Here is an 18,639-nt window from a genome sequence, read left to right as displayed (position 1 = left end):
ATTAGAGCTGACTAAATAACATTTCCCAAAATGGAGAAACTTAAAAAAATCTATAATATTTTAGATAACCCCGAGAGTTATTAAATCTTATTTTTCTTAGTTTAGCTTTTATACATAATAACATTTTAAGTAGTTTACAGTTACATCACTTCCATTTGATCTTCATGTTAATCTTGTGAAGCAGACAGCACAGGGATTAGCATTTGCATTTTACAGGTGAAAGGCCCTAAGGATCAGTGAAGTTATGGGACTTGCTCCAGGCCGCTCAGCCAGTAGAGCTGGGATGCAAATGAAAGTCTTCTGACTTCAAGTCCAGTGGGCTTTCCTTTGTACCACACTGACTTTTTGTTTATTATCTTAATAGAAAGTCCATTCATCTTTTCAGTGTAGTTCTTTAGTTCTTTGGAAAAGGATCAAAGGAGCATCCTAGAAGAAACTGTTATAAAAACTGGCCCAAGAGTACCAGTTTAGTAATTCGAAAGAAAACTTTCAAAATGTCACCTCGTTTGTGTGAGACATGAATGAATATGTTATAAAAAAGTCTTGGATAACCTATAAAATTTAGGTACTGCTTATCTATTATTTAATTATGCTGCTAATAGTTAAGTAGCCAGTCATTTTGAAATAGTTTGTCAGTGGAAATAATAGAAGAAAATTAGACTATGCTTCTGCATGCTTGTAAAATAGTACATTTAGAACTGGAAGGATCTTAGAGATTATTGAATACAGGTTAAGAACTAGAAGGGCTCTAACCCCCTTACAGATGAGACAACTGAGTTCAAGAGAAATCAAGTGATATGTCCAAGGTCACAGCTATTATGCAAGAGAGCTGGGATTTGAACCCAGGTCCTCTGAATGGGAGCTTTCCTAAATACTCCTGTTGCTTCATATGTAGAATGACATTTCACCTCAAGAGGATTACCCTGTTAAAAAAGTTGATTCTCTTGCTCTCATTCCCCCCGCTTCTTTCCCCCTCACTTACCACTAGGTAACCCTGTTCTGGAGAGGAATAGCCACACATATGTTTGTTATTAAGGAGGGTGATAATTAAATATGTATGTTCAGAACTGACTGTATTCTTCTGCACATTCTTAATTTAATTTATGTTTTTTTTTCTTTTTAAAATCACATTTGCTGACTTGGTGTTGAAGCTGGCGCTCATGGCCCAGGCCAACAGAACAATCCAGATTCAGGAGCAATTGCAACACTTTGGCTCCCTGGGCTGGTGGACACCATATGTTTTAGGGAGGTGCCGGAGTGAATGAAATCCTTCCTACTCTTTTTAAATGTCCTTCCCTCACTCAGCCAAATTTTAGAGTGGCATAAATTTGGCTTTGTCAAAGCTATATCCTGGCCAAACTGAAAAATGCCTTGGTGCATTGTCTACAGGCCTGTGATTTAGGGAATAAGAAGATTTGTTTAACAGCTAAATGACCCTGTCCATGTTTGATTATAACACGGAATAGTTGGGGCGGGGGGGGTGGGGCGGTGTGGGTGGAGAGTCAGAGGAAAATGTTTAAATTATTGTTGAAATGATTTATAAATATTACTAGCTTTGAAATTTTCTTTTTTTTGTATTCTTAAGGAACTAAGTTTTGATCATGAATATTTCAGGCTCCCTTTTCCTCCCCAAACTTAAATTCATTATTTGGTTTAATTGATGATATTCATTTTTACTTCCCAGTCATTTTCAAGTATTTCCCATTCCCCTGGTTTGCCTTTCCATAGAGCAAAGAAAAAAGTCAATTAAACAAAACTAACCAACATATCAAGCACACGTGTCAGCACAGATTCTATTTTAGTACCACTGCTCCATTGAAAGGAGAGAGTTGCAGCCCTCATCTTTTCTCCTCATTGGCCTCCTATTATTAATTGTGAAAAATTTACTTTTCATTATTTAAAAAAAAACGTTACTGTGGCTGTCAGAGGAAATAAATGGACTTTGAAAGCATGGACTATTCCACATAGTTTCTTTAGTGTGGGCTTTTAACTTTATTAGGTCAGATTTCTAATAACATTTTTTATGTTGTCTTTCTCTAGGTCTAACTGGTATACTTGGTTTGGGCATTGTAGCTCCCAATTCAGCCTTCTCTCAGATGGTGACAACTTTTGGATTAGCTGGCATTGTGGGCTACCACACAGTTTGGGGTGTCACCCCTGCTCTCCATTCACCTCTGATGTCTGTAACTAATGCTATCTCAGGTATGGGACTTTTAGTCTAAATTTTCCTAGAGTTTTCCTCCAGGTTAGGTTTCATAGATTTATAATTTTTGCTATTTTAATCCAACAATATTTGTACTTTAAATAACAGCATGCTTAAAGCTTATATGAGTTCATTAAAAACAATTGTTTTGTATCATCAACATGTGTTGATCAACTGTGATAGATTAGATTCTTCTCACCAATACAATGGTACAAGAAAGTTTCAAAGGACTCGTGATGGAAAAGGCTTTCCAAATCCAGAAAAAAAAAAAGAACTGTGGAATATGGATGCTGATTGAACCATACTATTTCTTTTGTTTTTGGTGCTGTTGTTTTTCTTTTTTGAGGTTTTTCCTTTTTGCTCTGATTCTTATCTTATAACATGTCTAGGGGAGGGGGGGAAGGAGAAAAATTGGAAATTAGAAATCTTATAAAAACAAATGTTGAAAACCATCTCTACATGTAACTGGAAAATAATAAAATACTTTTATTCAAAATAAAACCAAAACAATTGTTTCAGAAAATCTTGGTGTCTTAATGTGTTGTTGCTTCTTCAGGTAGAAATAAAATCCATTTGGGGGATTTGGTGATGTGAGCTATTTTATTTATTTTTTACTTAATAGTATTTTATTATTTTTTCAATTACATATAAAGATAATTTTCTTTTTCTTTTCTTTTTTTTTGGCGGGGCAGTGAGTGTTAAGTGACTTGCCAAGGGTCACACAGCTAGTAAGTGTCAAGTGTCTGATGCTGGATTTGAACTCAGGTCCTCCTGAATCCAGGGCCAGTGCTTTATCTACTGTGACACCTAGCTGCCCCCATAAAGATAATTTGCAATGTTGATTTTTGTAAGATTTTGAGTTCCAAATTTTTCTGCCTCCCTCTTTTCCCTCCCCTCTTCCTGAGACAGCAAACAATCTGACATAGTCATGTTTGAAAGAAGAATCAGAACAAAAGGGAAAAACCACAAGAAAGAAAAAAACAAAAAACAATAAAAAAATGAAAATAGTATGCTTCAATCTGCATTCAGACTCCATAGTTCTTTTTCTGGATATGGAGAGCATTTTTTTGCGAGGCAATTGGGGTTAAGTGACTTGCCCAGGGTCACACAGCTAGTAAGTGTTAAGTGTCTGAGGCTGGATTTGAACTCAGGTTCTCCTGAATCCAGGGCCGGTGCTCTATCCACTGCGCCATCTAGCTGCCCCTATGGAGAGCACTTTACATCATGAGTCTTTTGAAATTGTCTTGGATCATTTTATTGCTGAGAATAGCTAAGTCTAAATGTGAGCTATTTTAAAGGTTTTGTTTTGGTTGCTGTTGCAAATTTTGGTGTTTCAGTGTATTTGTGCTGAGCTACTTAGCAGAGTTTGAAAATATCTAGGGACCTATTGATACATAGTTCAGTTAGCATTAATTAGTGCTTACTATATGACAGGCACTGTTTTAGGTGCTGGAGATATTGTGATATAAATAAAATAGTCCCTGCCCTCAGGGAGTTTGGGGGTAGAGGTTAGATATTTTGCTTCACATAAAACTACATTATATTAAAACATCAAGTATGAAAATCAAATGGAATAGTATAATTTAAACTAAGTGGATATTTTCAGTGTTCCTGGAAAAAGGGTCTGGTATATAACTCATGGGTTAATAGGCACCTTCTCTTGATATCCCCTTAGACCAAAAATATTTTTAGCAATATAACATATTTGAGGTGGATGGACCATGTTGAAACATAATATGTAATTTCCTTGTTGACTGGGACCTTTAGTGTCTTAGTCCCATGGGGAAGCTGCATCAAGCGGCAGAAGTGACAGAATACCAGGATGGGAAGAGTCCTCAAAGACCATTTGGCCAGGGCATGGATCTTTTCTGTGATAAATTCTTCCACTGCCCCTTAATAGTTATGATCTTGGGCAAGTCGCTTCTGTTTTCTTACCTTTAGTTTCTTCATCTATGAGGTGGATATGATAATAATTGCACTATTCACCTCACAGGGTTGAGAAAATAGTTCTAAGTTTTAAGGAATTCTGATCTAATCTCTAGTCATTCAGTTGGTCAGTAAAATTTTATTAAGTATCTACTATGTGCCAGGCACTGTTTGAAGTGCTAGTCTACTTTATGGATGAAGAAACTTTGGTCTAGATTGAGGCTGTAACTTGTGCAAACTTCTAAAGCTAATAAAAGAAGAGGCCGGGCTTTCAAATTCACCAAACGATGATGCGCCTCCTGGTGTGGATCTTGCTGCTCTGAACTCGAACCTAGTATTGCTTCCTAGACCAGGACTTTTTCTACATTACCATCCCAGTCCGGGGAAAATGTTGCTTAGCGAGGCAACGTTACATTATTATTTATATTATTTTTGTGAAATAGTTAATAGAGTTTTATTGACTTTTAAAAAACTGGAGTACTTCTATACCTCTTTATGCATGATTGAAGTGAGATGGTAGCATTATTTTGACTTGGCAGCTTCTTTATCTGTCACTCTGTTTGATTCTTCCTTCCTAGGTTTGACTGCAGTTGGAGGTCTGGCACTAATGGGAGGACACATGTATCCTTCCAATGCTCCTCAGGGTCTTGCTGCACTTGCTGCTTTCATATCCTCTGTCAACATTGCAGGTACCTGGACTCTCCTGTTGACAATATTTCACCTGTGAAACTTTAGCTCCCTTGTTCATCTACTGTTATATCTAGAAAATAATTAAAATGCGTAGCTTGTGCTGGTTTTTTTTTGTGGGGCAATGAAGGTTAAGTGACTTGCCCATGGTCTCACAGCTAGTAAGTGTCAAGTGTCTGAGGCTGGATTTTGAACTCGGGTCCTCCTGAATCCAGAGCCAGTGCTTTATCCACTGCACCACCTAGCTGCCCCTGCTCGTGCTGTGTTTTTTTATTTTATTTTATTTTTTATTTTTTTAAGTGAGGCAATTGGGGTTAAGTGACTTACCCAGGGTCACACAGCTAGTAAGTGTTAAGTGTCTGAGGCCGGATTTGAACTCAGGTCCTCCTGACTCCAGGGCCAGTGCTCTATCCACTGTGCCACCTAGCTGCCCTGACTTATGCTGTTTTTTTAACGGAGATTGAAGAACTAATACAACTCAACAACAAGAGACTGAGTACTGTCAGCTATGTAGGAATTCAATTAGGAACTAAAAAAAAATTTGTTCTCAAGTCATGAGACCCATTTTTTAAAATTATGGTTTCTTGGAAGTTCCTTTGATTAAAAAGAATTTCTTGCTCTAGATAAACTAGAGAATCATTTTATACATAGTTCAGAATTAAATTGGGTCAGGTATATCAGTATAGTATCTGTAGCTAGGCTTAGAATTTTCTGAATTTCTATCTGTCACCCTCTCAATATCAATGATTGCTCCTGAAAATGTAAAGTCTAGCATGGATTGCTGTTTTCCCCCACTGTTTGGTATCTGAATAACTTGAATATACATCGGTGCCATTAGAAAGAATCCTGAACTTGGAGTCACAGGTTTGTTGTTCAAGTTGTTTTTCAATTGTGTCCAATTCTTTGTGACCCCATTGTAGTTTTCTTGGCAGAGATACTGTAGCGATTTGCCATTTCCTTCTCCCATTAATTTTACAAATGAGGAAACTGAGGCAAAAAGAGTTAAGTGACTTGCCCCAGGGTCACACAACTAGTAAGTGCCTGAGGCCACACTTGAACTTGGGTCTTCCTGACTCCAGGACTGGTGTTCAAATGCTGGATCTGACATTTGCTATACTTGTGTGAGTTTGCTCAAATTATTGTACCTCTCTGGGCCTCAGCTGTCACATGTAAAATGAGAGGGTTGTACCGGATGACCCAAGGCTACTTCTAACTTTAGATCTATGATGCTATGAACTCTTGACATAGTATTGTTTTGATTGTTTTATCAGAATTAATTTTAATATTGTTTAATAAGCAGAACAGCAAGTTGGAAATAGATTCACAACCTTTGAGCTTTTGTATTCTCATTCTATTTGAAATGCTATTATTTTTAGTCATGTGGAAATAATTGGTTCTATACTCTGATAACATTTTTTTCTAATTGAACTTGCTTCCTATATAATATACTTCCTCATGTTTTATAGTTATAAAATAGGTTATAACGGTTCCCTTAAAATAAGAATACTATACCACCTATTTAATTAGCTGTCTTTTTATATGAAGCCATTTCTTTACTTAACAAATTCCATTTACTTTAATTAGGTGGTTTCCTGGTGACCCAGAGGATGTTGGACATGTTCAAACGTCCGAATGATCCCCCTGAATACAACTACTTGTATCTGCTCCCAGCAGGTACCTTTGTTGGGGGTTATTTAGCTTCACTCTATGGTGGTTACAACATTGAACAGGTAAGGGGTTAATTCACTTTTTTTCATCAATATACTTTTTTTCCTTTCCAATTAAATCTTGCATTTGGGAGTATGCAACCATCTGTTGAACCAATCAAAGCAATAAAGCTGAAGGCATTTTGGTAGAATTGAAAGAGCAATGGGGCTAAGAGTCATGGAACTTGGCTCTACCACTAATTACTTGTGTAACAGGGGTAAGCCACCTATCTTTCTTGGCCCGTTTCCCCATTTGTAAATAGAGCATGATAGTTTTGTTGTTTAGTCATTTTCAGTTGTGTCTGACTCTCCGTGACCCCATTTGGGGTTTTCTGGGTAAAGTTACTAGAGTGGTTTGCTATTTCCTTCTTAGCTTATTTTACAGTTGAGGAAACTGAGGCAAACAGGGTTAAATTATTTGTCCAGGGTTACAGAGCTAGTAAGTGTCTGAGGTCAGATTTGAACTTGGGTCCCTGACTCTAGGCCTGGCACTCTATCCACTGTGCTGCTTAGCTGCCCTTCTAGTATGGCAGTACCATTCTGCCAATTCAAGTTACCTAGTTATTGTGACAAAAGGAAAAAAATGGATGAATTTTTTTTTTTTTAGTGAGGCAATTGGAGTTAAGTGACTTGCCCAGGGTCACACAGCTAGTAAGTGTTAAGTGTCTGAGGCCGGATTTGAACTCAGGTACTCCTGACTCCAGGGCCGGTGCTCCATCCACTGCGCCACCTAGCTGCCCCTGAATTTTTTTAAAAATAAAACTTCTTTACAAGTGTTATTTATCATTTTTTAAATGCTAGGCATTTGAGTTAGAATCACTTTTTCTTTTCTCTACCAAACCTTGGACATTTTTCTTAACACTTTGGACATTCCGTTTGATGATTATTTATTATGTACCTATTATATGCATGATATTTTCCTTGTTACTCTTGCTGCTAAAACGGTTGTCATTGTCATTTTCATCATCATGATCATGATCAAGATAAAATTCTTTAGAAATATTATTTCACTTTATCCCCACTACCACCCTGGGAGGTAGGTACTGTTATTATTTTCATCTTACAGATGAGGAAACCGAGGCACAGAATAGTTACATGAATTGTTCAGAGTTACACATCTAGTAAGTATCTGAGGCTGAATTTCAACTCATTTCATTCTGACTCTAGGCCCAATGGTTTTTTCTACTGTATCACCTACCTTATGCTAGACAACATGTCCATTTTAAAGTAGGTGGGTTCTTTTTTTAAAGTAATGTTTTCATAAAAAACAAAGTGGACTCAGAGTTAGGCATACCATGAATAGATTTAAATCAAATCCTTAAATCTGGTCTTAATCTTCCATCTATTCTTCATGTATCTCATATGTACCTATGTACCTATTGTTCCCCCCTATAGAATGTAAGCTTTTGACATTATATATATTTGATATGTCAGATTTATTTTGATGTATTGATTGTTTTTACAGATTTTTTTCTCTTTCTCTTAAATTCTTTGCTATTGGATTGACTCTTTGAGAGGGGAGAAGGGAAAGAAGTCAAGGAGAAATCAAAACAATGTAAAAACAAAAGATAGAAGTAAAAATGTTTTAAAAAAGAATATTATTGGGGGCAGCTAGGTGGCACAGTGGATAAAGCACCGGCCCTGGATTCAGGAGGACCTGAGTTCAAATGCCGCCTCAGACACTTGACATTAGCTGTATGACTCTGGGCAAGTCACTTAACCCTTATTGCCCCTCAAAAAGAAAAAAAGAAGAAGAAAAGAATATTATCTCTTTGATTATGGGAACTGTTTTTGAATTCTCTTTGTATTGCTAGATTTCAATTTTGAGTAAATGGCCAATCCAGTACTTGAACTGAGGTTAAGTTCAAAACTGGAATTTATTAATTTTTTTTAAAAGTGAGGCAATTGGGGTTAAGTGACTTGCCCAGGGTCACACAGCTAATAAGTGTTAAGTGTCTGAGGCTGGATTTGAACTCAGGTACTCCTGACTCCAGGGTTGGTGCTCTATCCACTGCGCCACCTAACTGCCCTCGGAGTTTATTAATACTTAAAAAAAAAATCTTTTTGTGCTTAAAAAAAGGGAAGGAAAATCTTGGGGGAAAATGTAGATCGGATCTTCCTATCCCTTTTCTAGGGTGTAGAGGTGATGAAAGCAACTCACTTGTTGAAATGAAAAATGTGCCACAGTGAATGGAAAACAATAATCTATTATAAAGGCTTAATTGATGACTGTTGACTATACAGATCTGTATTTGGAGTTGGTGATTTATGTGAAACTTTTAAACTGTGACCTTCATAGAAATCAGTTCAGGGTACAGTCATGGTAGAATTTTATTTAATATTCACTTAGAGCCACAAAGCTACCCAGGATTGGTGTAACCTCTTAATGTGAACATGGAGTCTATTGGAGAAGCTGTCTCAAAAACCTCCTTTTCCCTTCCTATACTAACAAATAGGATAAATTCTTTAAAAAATTGGGAAAAAAGCCTTGGAGTACTTTCTCTCTTAATCATTTTGGTTAAGATTAAAATCTGTCCTTGGAAACTCATGACTTTTCAAGAGCAACTCTCTCTTTTCTAAGAAATGGAAAGTTCTGATAATATAATCTTTTTCTCCCTCTCTTTAAAAGATGATGTATCTGGGCTCAGGTCTGTGTTGTGTCGGTGCTCTGGCTGGTCTTTCCACGCAAGGAACTGCTCGTCTTGGAAATGCCCTGGGCATGATTGGTGTTGCTGGAGGTTTGGCAGCCACTCTGGGAAGTCTTAATCCGAATCCAGAATTGTTAGCTCAAATGTCTGGGGCAATGACTCTGGGTGGCACCATTGGTAAGTGCTTGGATGTAAATACCGAAGAGATCACAAACCTTAAAATGAGAGTCACTAAAGTGGGTTCCCCTCCCACTATGAACCTGGACTTTTTGGATTTTGCCTTTTCTAGGAAGCCTATAATAGCTAACATTATAAAATTCCATGATTAGTGAGTACTTCTCAACCTCTGAAGGCACGTTCCATCCCTGCCCCATGCTACTGTTTAACTACCCTCGGAGGATATCTAAGGTATTGATGTAGAAAGTTCCCAGGGCAAATGGGCTTCTGTGGTCTTCCTTAGGGTCCATAAAAAATAAGGCAACTATTATATCTTTCAAGAAAAATGTAGGCTGCTTTCTTCTGCCTAGTTAACTGATCACTGAGTAGAATACTACAGCTATTGTTTACTTATATCAGGTTTAAGTCTTATTCTGCTGCAAAAATGCATCCAGGGTGAAAACCAACCTGTAGCTATTAGCTAGAAATGATTTTAAAGTACTATTTTAATTTGTTCCTGTACAATCTTGTGGGGCAATGAGGATTAAGTAATTTGCCGAAGGTCTCACAGCTAGTAAGCGTCAAGTGCCTGAGGCTGTTTTTGAACTCAGGTTCTACTGAATCCAGGGCCAGTGCTTTATCTACTGCGCCACTGAGCTGCCCCCCTGTATAATCATTTTATTTTATTTTATTTTATTTTATTTTTTTATGTATAAGGTATTTTATTTTTTCCATTACATGTAAAGATAGTTCTCAACTTTTGTTTATACAAGCTTTACAATTTCAGATTTTTCTCCCTCCCTCCCCTCCCTCCCCCCTCCCCTAGACAGCAGGTAATCTGATATAGGCTATATCTATATATCTATATACATATACATATAGATATATATACACACACACATATATATATATATACACATAATAACATTAATCCTATTTCTGCATTAATCCTGTTACAAGAGAAAAAATCAGAGCAGTGATGCAAAACCTCAAAATAGAAAAAAAAAACAACAGCACCCAAAACAAAAGAAATAGTATGGTTCAATCAGCATCTATACTCCACAGTTCTTTTTTGTTTTTTCTTGGATTTGGAGATCCTTTTCTATCATGAGTTCCCTGGAACTCTTCTGTACCATTGCATTGGTGAGAAGAATATAGTCCATCACAGTAGGTCAACACTCAATGTTGATGATACTGTGTACAATGTTCTTCTGGTTCTGCTCATCTCACTCATCATCAGCTCACATAAGACCCTCCAGGTTTCTCTGAACTCTTCCTGCTCATCATTTCTTACAGCACAATAGTATTCCATTGTATTCATATACGACAACTTGTCCAGCCATTCCCCAATTGATGGGCACCCCCTCAACTTCCAATTCCTTGCTACCACGTAAAGAGCAGCTATAAATATTTTTGTACATGTGGGTCCCTTTCCCCTTTCCATGTTTTCTTTGGGAAAAAGACCTAAAAGTGGAATTGCTGGGTCAAAGGGTATGCACAGCTTTATCACCCTTTGGGCATAATTCCAAATTGCTCTCCAGAATGGTTGGATCAGTTCACAGCTCCACCAACAATGCATTAGTGTTCCAATTTTCCCACAGCTTCTCCAACATTTATTATCTTCCTTTTTTGTCATTTTAGCCAATCTGATAGGTGTCAGGTGGTACCTCAGAGTTGTTTTAATTTGCATCTCTCTAATCAATAGTGATTTAGAGCATTTTTTCATATGGGAATAGATAGCTTTGGTTTCTTCATCAGAAAACTGCCTGTTCATATCCTTTGACCATTTCTCAATTGGGGAATGACTTGGATTCTTATAAATTTTTTTTTTTTTTTTTTAGTGAGGCAATTGGGGTTAAGTGACTTGCCCAGGGTCACACAGCTAGTAAGTGTTAAGTGTCTGAGGCCGGATTTGAACCCAGGTACTCCTGACTCCAGGGCCAGTGCTCTATCCACTGCACCACCTAGCTGCCCCTGATTCTTATAAATTTGATTTAATTCCCTATATATTTTAGAGATGAGGCCTTTATCAGAAGCACTGGCCTCAAAAATTGTTTCCCAGCTTTCTGCCTCCCTTCCAATTTTGGATGCATTGCTTCTGTTTGTACAAAAATTTTTTAATTTAATATAATCAAAATCATCCATTTTGCATTTTATAATATACTCTATCTCTTGTTTGGTCAAAAACTGTTTTCCTTTCCAAAGATCTGATAGGTATACTATTCCTTTCTCTCCTAATTTACCTATGGTATCACCTCTTATGTCTAAATCATGTATCCATTTTGACCTTATTTTAGTATAAGGTGTAAGATGTTGGTCTATGCCTAATTTCTGCCATACTATCTTCCAGTTTTCCCAGCAGTTTTTGTCAAATACTGAGTTCCTATCCCAGAAGCTGGAGTCTTTGGGTTTATCAAACACTACATTACTAGTGTCATTTACTACTGCATTTCCTGAGCCTAGCCTATTCCATTGGTCTACCACTCTATTTTTTAGCCAGTACCAGATAGTTTTGATGACTGCCGCTTTATAGTAAAGCTCCAGGTTTGGTACCGCTAACCCACCTTCCCTGTATAATCATTTTAAAACATAATCCTGTATTTGTTCCTGTGTAATCATTTTTAAAAACAAGTCTAGATATTAATATATTTATCCAACATAGACTTTAAGTTTTTTTTGTAAGACAAGCTGTTGTTTTATTTATATCATTGCATATACTACTTGCTTTTGGCCCCTGTGTGTGGGATATTCTCAGTTTCTTGAAGGACAACTGAAGGAATGGTGCTTGAACAGGCAGTTACATGGGATAGGTTTGCTACAGCTCCAGAGGGGAAGTTTGATTATCATGAGCCCTAAGAGAATTATTACTGCATAAACTGTGCCATACTGTACCAGTAGATATTCTGTCCCCCTACTTTGCCTGTTCCTATCTGTGCATTTCTTTCCAGAATATCCAGGTTGCTCTCCTACCATCCCCAACCTAGAAACTGTCCCTATAGACACCATCTGTCTGCTCTGTGGGTGGGTGATAGTGAGAGCTGAACTGGGGTTTAGAAAGAAGTACAGTCATAAGAAGTATGGAGAGGAAGATGCTGATGATCTAGATTGGGCTAGGGTAGAGGTAGGAACTGAAGGGAAAAGGGGAAAAGCACATGCAAAACAAGAAAAGGGCATGGTGAAAAGACAACATGGACGAAAGAGTGTCGTGGCCTGGATTCTATTTCCCAGGTGATGGGCTGAGAAAATGTGTGCAAGAGTATACCAGAACTGGTCTGCCTTAATGTCTTTGGAATACCCATAGAATGTGTCTCATTTATTGTAGGATGCTCAGTAAATACTTGTTAATTATAATAATGAGTAACTTTGATTACTTTTTATGTTTCAGTTATATTGTGTTCTCAAGCTTTTCTTTTTTATCTTTCTTTTTGTCTTTGGGCCTTCACAGGTTTGACGATTGCTAAGCGTATCCAGATTTCAGATTTACCTCAGTTAGTTGCTGCTTTCCACAGTTTGGTAGGTTTGGCAGCTGTGTTTACTTGTGTAGCAGAATACATGGTTGAGTATCCACATTTTGCAATGGATCCAGCAGCAAACCTCACCAAGATTGTGGCTTACCTAGGTACTTATATTGGTGGTGTGACTTTTAGTGGCTCACTCATTGCCTATGGAAAATTGCAGGGTAAGTGTTTTAACTTGGAGGTAAATGAATTTGTTTTTCTTTTCTTTTTGAGTTTTAAGTTCTTTTGAAACTTGTTTAAAGTTTTGAAAATATCTTAACAGAATTTCTAAGCATTATTAAAGGAGTACAGTTACATAATGCACAACTACATTTCTTTTTTTTTTTTTTTTTGCGGGGCAATGGGGGTTAAGTGACTTGTCCAGGATCACACAGCTAGTAAGTGTCAAGTTTCTGAGGCCACATTTGAACTCAGGTCCTCCTGAATCCAGGGCCGGTCGGTGCTTTATCCACTTCGCCACCTAGCTGCCCCTACATTTCATTTTTAAAAAGAGCCTGTACTCATCCATTATCAGAAGTATTATAAAGACTTGAAAGGGTTTCTATAAAAAGTATAAGCAAAGAACCTGAGGTCCCAAAATTTGCCTGAAGTCAGATTTTTAAATATGAAAGTTGTTTGTCTCATATCATGAAGATAAAAAAATAAGTTATTACACTTCTTAATTAGAGAACTCTTGGAGAGTCCATCAAGGACCAAAGTTGACATTTGTCCTTTGATCTGTTCCTGGAGGATAGGATGGGTGGCGATAGAGGGCACATTTTGGAATATTTGTGTGATTGCTGGCACCATCTGCTCTGTGAAAAACAAACAAACAAACAAAAAATTTCTACCATGATGTTGCCAAGATGGCAGTGTTTGGAACTTCTAAATTCAATCATGAGAATAATAGAAATAGGGAATAAGCCACACAGACTGTTTTCAGTGTTGTTTCAAGAAGGCAGCTCTCTAGAGAGGGTATTTAAACTTCTTTCCAAAATTTACAATTAAAAAAAATTCTTTCTTGCCTTTCCGTAATTTGTTCATTCAACTTTAGTTTGAAACTTCTACAAAACTTAAAAATCACAAAATAACCTTAAACCTGAACTTTACTCATTCTCTTACTGAGTCTTTAGCAACAATTAAGCAACAAAGACTCTCCCTTGGGCTCCATTGATATAATCAGGGATGCTGTTCGTGAACTAGGGAAGTCTCATTTAAAGATGCAGTATTGAAGTTTTTAAATAAACAAAACCACACTTAACTAGTAATGTGTTGGCCATACCAGAGTAAAATCACTTTTTAAGATTCCAAGACAGTATAACAAAGGGTAAAGAAATGGTTGTTTTTATGATCAAAGTCGGGGGAAAAACAGAGTTAAGTTAAACCAGACCCTGAATTTTCTGCCCCCATCAAAGTTCATTATGAGAAAGGACTTGAATTCCTTTCTGAGTTTAAGTATCTTGTGTCACAGAGTCAATGTTCAGAATTTCCTTATATTCGTTTTACTATATTTTTAAGGTGAAAAAAGTCTTAGCAAAATTTCTAGATTCTGAAAAAAATATATGCTTTTGGTTCTAGGAATACTGAAATCTGCTCCTCTCCTCCTACCTGGAAGGCATTTACTTAATCTAGGCTTGTTGACTGCTAGTGCAGGTGGAATGATTCCATATATGCTTGATCCAAGCTATACAATGGGAATTACCTGTCTGGGTTCTGTGTCTGCCCTCTCAGCCATCATGGTAAGTAAATGGAAGAATGGAATAAGGGCCATTGAAAGTATTCTATAAAATTATATTCTATGCATATTTTGTATGTTAAATTTTTCTCATAGGGCTAATTCAGAATTGTTCATCTTGTTTTCTGACCTCAAACCTGACTTCTTATGAACTTGTAGGTACTGTGGAGTCTTTTTGAATCATTGTATTGAGTCAGTAATGGGGTTTCTATTTCTTGTGAAGTCTATAACTGATTTGCTAAAGAACTATGAAATGCTTTTGAGATCTTTTATTTGAGGAGAAGAGATGAATTGGAAACAAATATCCTGAACTTGAGCTTCTTGAGAGTCTTTCTTTGTATCTCTTACCCTTTACACAATGCTTGGCACATAGTAGGTACTTAATATACTTTTAACGATGGACTGACTGTAACCCTGAAGCATTTGTTACATATTGTATTTTCAACTATCAGCTAAATGTATTTTATTTTATTAAAATTCTTTATTATTTTTATTACATTCCTGTCCTCATGTCTTTTGATGTGCTTTCCTTTTAATTATTGACTTTATTGTGTAAATTATTCTCCTAGTTCTGCTTACTTTACTTTTCATCAGTTCACATAAGCTTTTCCTAAACTTCTCTGAATTAGTCAGATTTCTTGTTGTAATATTCCATTTTATATTATGATTTTTTTCAACTATTGCTTAGTTGATGCATATCTACTTTGCTTCTATTTCTTAGTAACTACAATAAGTGGGGCTATAAATATTTTTGTATGCATGGAGTTTTTCCCTTTGTCCTTGACCTCCTTGCAATATATGTCTAACAGTGGCATCGCTTTCAAGGAGTTTGCAGTTTAGTAACTTGAAGCCATTACCATGTAGGGCATTTAAGGCCCAGAAAAGAATTCAGTGATTACAGTTTTTTTTCACTAGTTCTTTGTATGTTTTTTTGTTGGACTTAATTGAAGCCCCAAGGAGGGAAATTATTGTATTGACTAGTTAATGGAGATTCAATTTCTTGGGAAGTCTTTCTAATTGATTTACTCTGAGGTCAATTCAAGTGTTCCCCAAATAAAGAACTATCAGATACTTCTAAGATCTTACATTTGATGGAAGAAGAGATGAATTCTAAAAGGATAGCCTGACTGTGAGCTCCCTGAGGTCATGGTCTATCTTTTACTTTACTCTTTGTCCCAGCACTTAGTACAGTACCTGATGCATAGTAGGTATTAAATAAAATTTCGTTGACTTCTTGACAGGTTACCATGAAACACCTATTATACATCACAGAGAAGTATCTGTGAAGGAAGTACAGGCACCCAGAATAGTACTACTATTTGATTTATTCTTTTTTTTTTTAAGGGCTATGGGGGTTAAGTGACTTGCCCAGGGTCACACAGCTAGTAAGTGTCAAGTGTCTGAGGCCAGATTTGAACTCAGGTTTTTCTGTTTTTTTTTTTTTTTGTTGTTTTGTTTTTTTAGTGAGGCAATTGGGGTTAAGTGACTTGCCCAGGGCCACACAGCTAGTAAGTGTTAAGTGTCTGAGGCCAGATTTGAACTCAGGTCCTCCTGACTCCAGGGCTGGTGCTCTATCCATTGCGCCACCTAGCTGCCCCTGAACTCAGGTTTTTCTGAATCCAGGGCCAATGCTCTATCCACTGTGCCACCTAGCTGCCCCGCCCCATTTATTCTTTATAAGATTCTTAGGATGTCCTGAACTATTTCTTAGCAGTAGACTCTAAGCTCCTAGAAAGAAGGAACTATTTTTCACTTTTGAATTTATGTTGTGTGGGATAGAGAGCCATCCTTAGAGCCAAAAAAACCTGAGTTTAAGTCCTACCTTGAACACATACTGGTAGTATGATGTTGGGCAAATCATTTAACCTCTTTGTATCCTAGATAACTCTCTAAGACTGTATTGCAGGGGCAGCTAGGTGGCATAGTGGATAGAGCACTGGCCCTGGATTCAGGAGGACCTGAGTTCAAATCTGGCCTCAGACACTTAACACTTATTAGCTGTGTGACCCTGGGCAAGTCACTTAACCCCAATTGCTTCACCAAAAAAAAAAAATACCATATTGCATTGTTAGATAAGTAGTTTTCTTATCTGGATGTTACAGATAACAATGAAATCACAAGTTCCTGTCTCTTTGTATCTTTAGTGTCTAGCAGACCATCTTGTACATTGTTGATCCTTAATAAATGTTAGATTGTTTGGATTAGATTGCAAGGGAGAGTGACCACTAAAATTTAAAGGAGTTTTGAAATCCGTTTCGTGTGAGGAACATTGAAGAACTTCCAGCTATTTAATTTGGAAAAAGAGACCCCGAGGGAAAGAAGCACAGGACATAGTAGTTGTCTTCAAGCATTTGAGGGTACATTCCTGAGTGATTTTAACAATTCACGTATGATTTTAAAATGGCCAACTTGGTTATATTGGTTAGAACACTTCGAGATTGTTATAACTATTTTTGCTATTACATCGTCTGAGATTCTGATGGCCACCTCTGCTCTTTTTGAATTCACTTGAAGCATGCATGATCAATTTAGCTTCAATGTCTCAAAACTTTTCAAAATTTTAATGTTAACTCCATTTGCTAAAATGGACTGAATGATGGCTACCTCTTAAAATTTCTAATACATTTTAATTCCTTAGAAATATAATTATCCATCCTGGAAAATAGTATTGTTTATACTGTGTATAAACTCTATTCAGAGTTTAGAGAAGTCAGATGTTAAAACTGATGCTGTTGCCCTGATTTGAAGTATATCTGAGCTATAGGAAAACATTCAAGTAATTACAGTAGTTTTTGACTAGTTAGATTTGTGACCTATAATCAGTCTAGTAATGTTATCGATGGTGTGTCCGTCTGTCTACCAGTATGCTGTTGTTGAGCCAGTGGGTTGTTTATAAATCTTACATTGGTTCTTGCCTAATTAAATTTTTTCTTGCTTTTCCTTTATCAGGGTGTGACTTTAACAGCTGCTATTGGTGGTGCTGACATGCCTGTAGTCATCACTGTATTGAACAGCTACTCAGGATGGGCTTTGTGTGCTGAAGGTTTCCTTCTCAACAACAACTTGCTCACTATTGTGGGTGCTCTGATTGGCTCCTCTGGTGCTATCCTCTCCTACATCATGTGTGTGGTAAGCAAGAAGACAAGTATCTGGGGAAAGATATCAGAATGACATTGAGAATTTGCAGTGAAAAATCAGAACATCAGTTTTTTTTTCCTCTTTGGGAAAATTTGAGTTTTGGTTTTAAATGTTTTTCCAAAATTCTAGTTAAGGTTAAGACTGATCTCAGAGAATCAACCCATATACTTTGAAAATTCAATTTTCTTCTGTGATTTATTTCTTGATGACAAAGACACTATGCTGTGTCATCGAATTAAACTGAATTGTTTTCCAAGATAAATTTTATTGTCTAAGTAGGATCATATAACTTATGATACAGCCGAGAAGCATATCAGTGATTAAAGAATAGTGATTTTAGTTTTACAAATAAATCAGGAAGGAAAAATGATTGTGTTTCTTCAGTTTTCAATATGAAATATATTTGGACAGTTCATTTTTTCCTTTTAATTAAAGTTAAAATTTCTTTATAATACTTTTGGAAGGTTTGACATAGATATGTCATGTGAAAAGTAAAGATTTAATTGTTATTTTGGCCATAATGTAAAATTATTTCAGGTTTTTGATACCTTAAACTCATTACAAAGTTTTGTAGAACACAAATGACTTTCTTGATTTTGATAATTTGGTTAGGATTTCCATATTTTTAATATTAACACTTATGTCACTTGATATTTCTTTTTTCTTGATGAAGCCTTATGAGGAAGAAATTTCTAATGTTACCTTGTATTTTTTAAGTTAAAAAATTCTCATGGATGTGATGTATTATAAACTAAAACTTTAGATTGATCTTGCTTCTTTGAAAAAATCTTGATGGCCAGCAGGGGGCAGCAGATATGCATTATTAATATTACCTAACTTGTTCATTTAAAAGTTAGTTGTTTTTACCTAACTGATAATATACTAATTTTTCATAGCATCATAGTCCTACCAGTACTACCTTCTGTGCTTCCTGCCTTGATGT

General features: G+C 36.6%; 1 protein-coding gene across 1 annotated transcript in view; it reads left to right on the top strand.

Moving 5' to 3' along the window:
- NNT (nicotinamide nucleotide transhydrogenase) overlaps positions 1 to 18,639 on the top strand; it is a 121,853-nt gene that overhangs the window by 47,233 nt on the left and 55,981 nt on the right. Inside the window, 7 exon segments of the mRNA XM_043969262.1 lie at positions 2,041 to 2,202; positions 4,708 to 4,818; positions 6,401 to 6,546; positions 9,152 to 9,347; positions 12,772 to 13,005; positions 14,402 to 14,562; positions 17,508 to 17,687. Coding sequence (XP_043825197.1) covers positions 2,041 to 2,202; positions 4,708 to 4,818; positions 6,401 to 6,546; positions 9,152 to 9,347; positions 12,772 to 13,005; positions 14,402 to 14,562; positions 17,508 to 17,687 — 1,190 coding nt within the window.

The sequence above is a fragment of the Dromiciops gliroides genome, chromosome 1 (genome assembly GCF_019393635.1).
Source record: "Dromiciops gliroides isolate mDroGli1 chromosome 1, mDroGli1.pri, whole genome shotgun sequence".
Lineage (NCBI taxonomy): Eukaryota > Metazoa > Chordata > Mammalia > Microbiotheria > Microbiotheriidae > Dromiciops > Dromiciops gliroides.
Note: the sequence above shows the minus strand (reverse complement) of the source record. Positions and strands in the feature narration are given on the sequence as shown.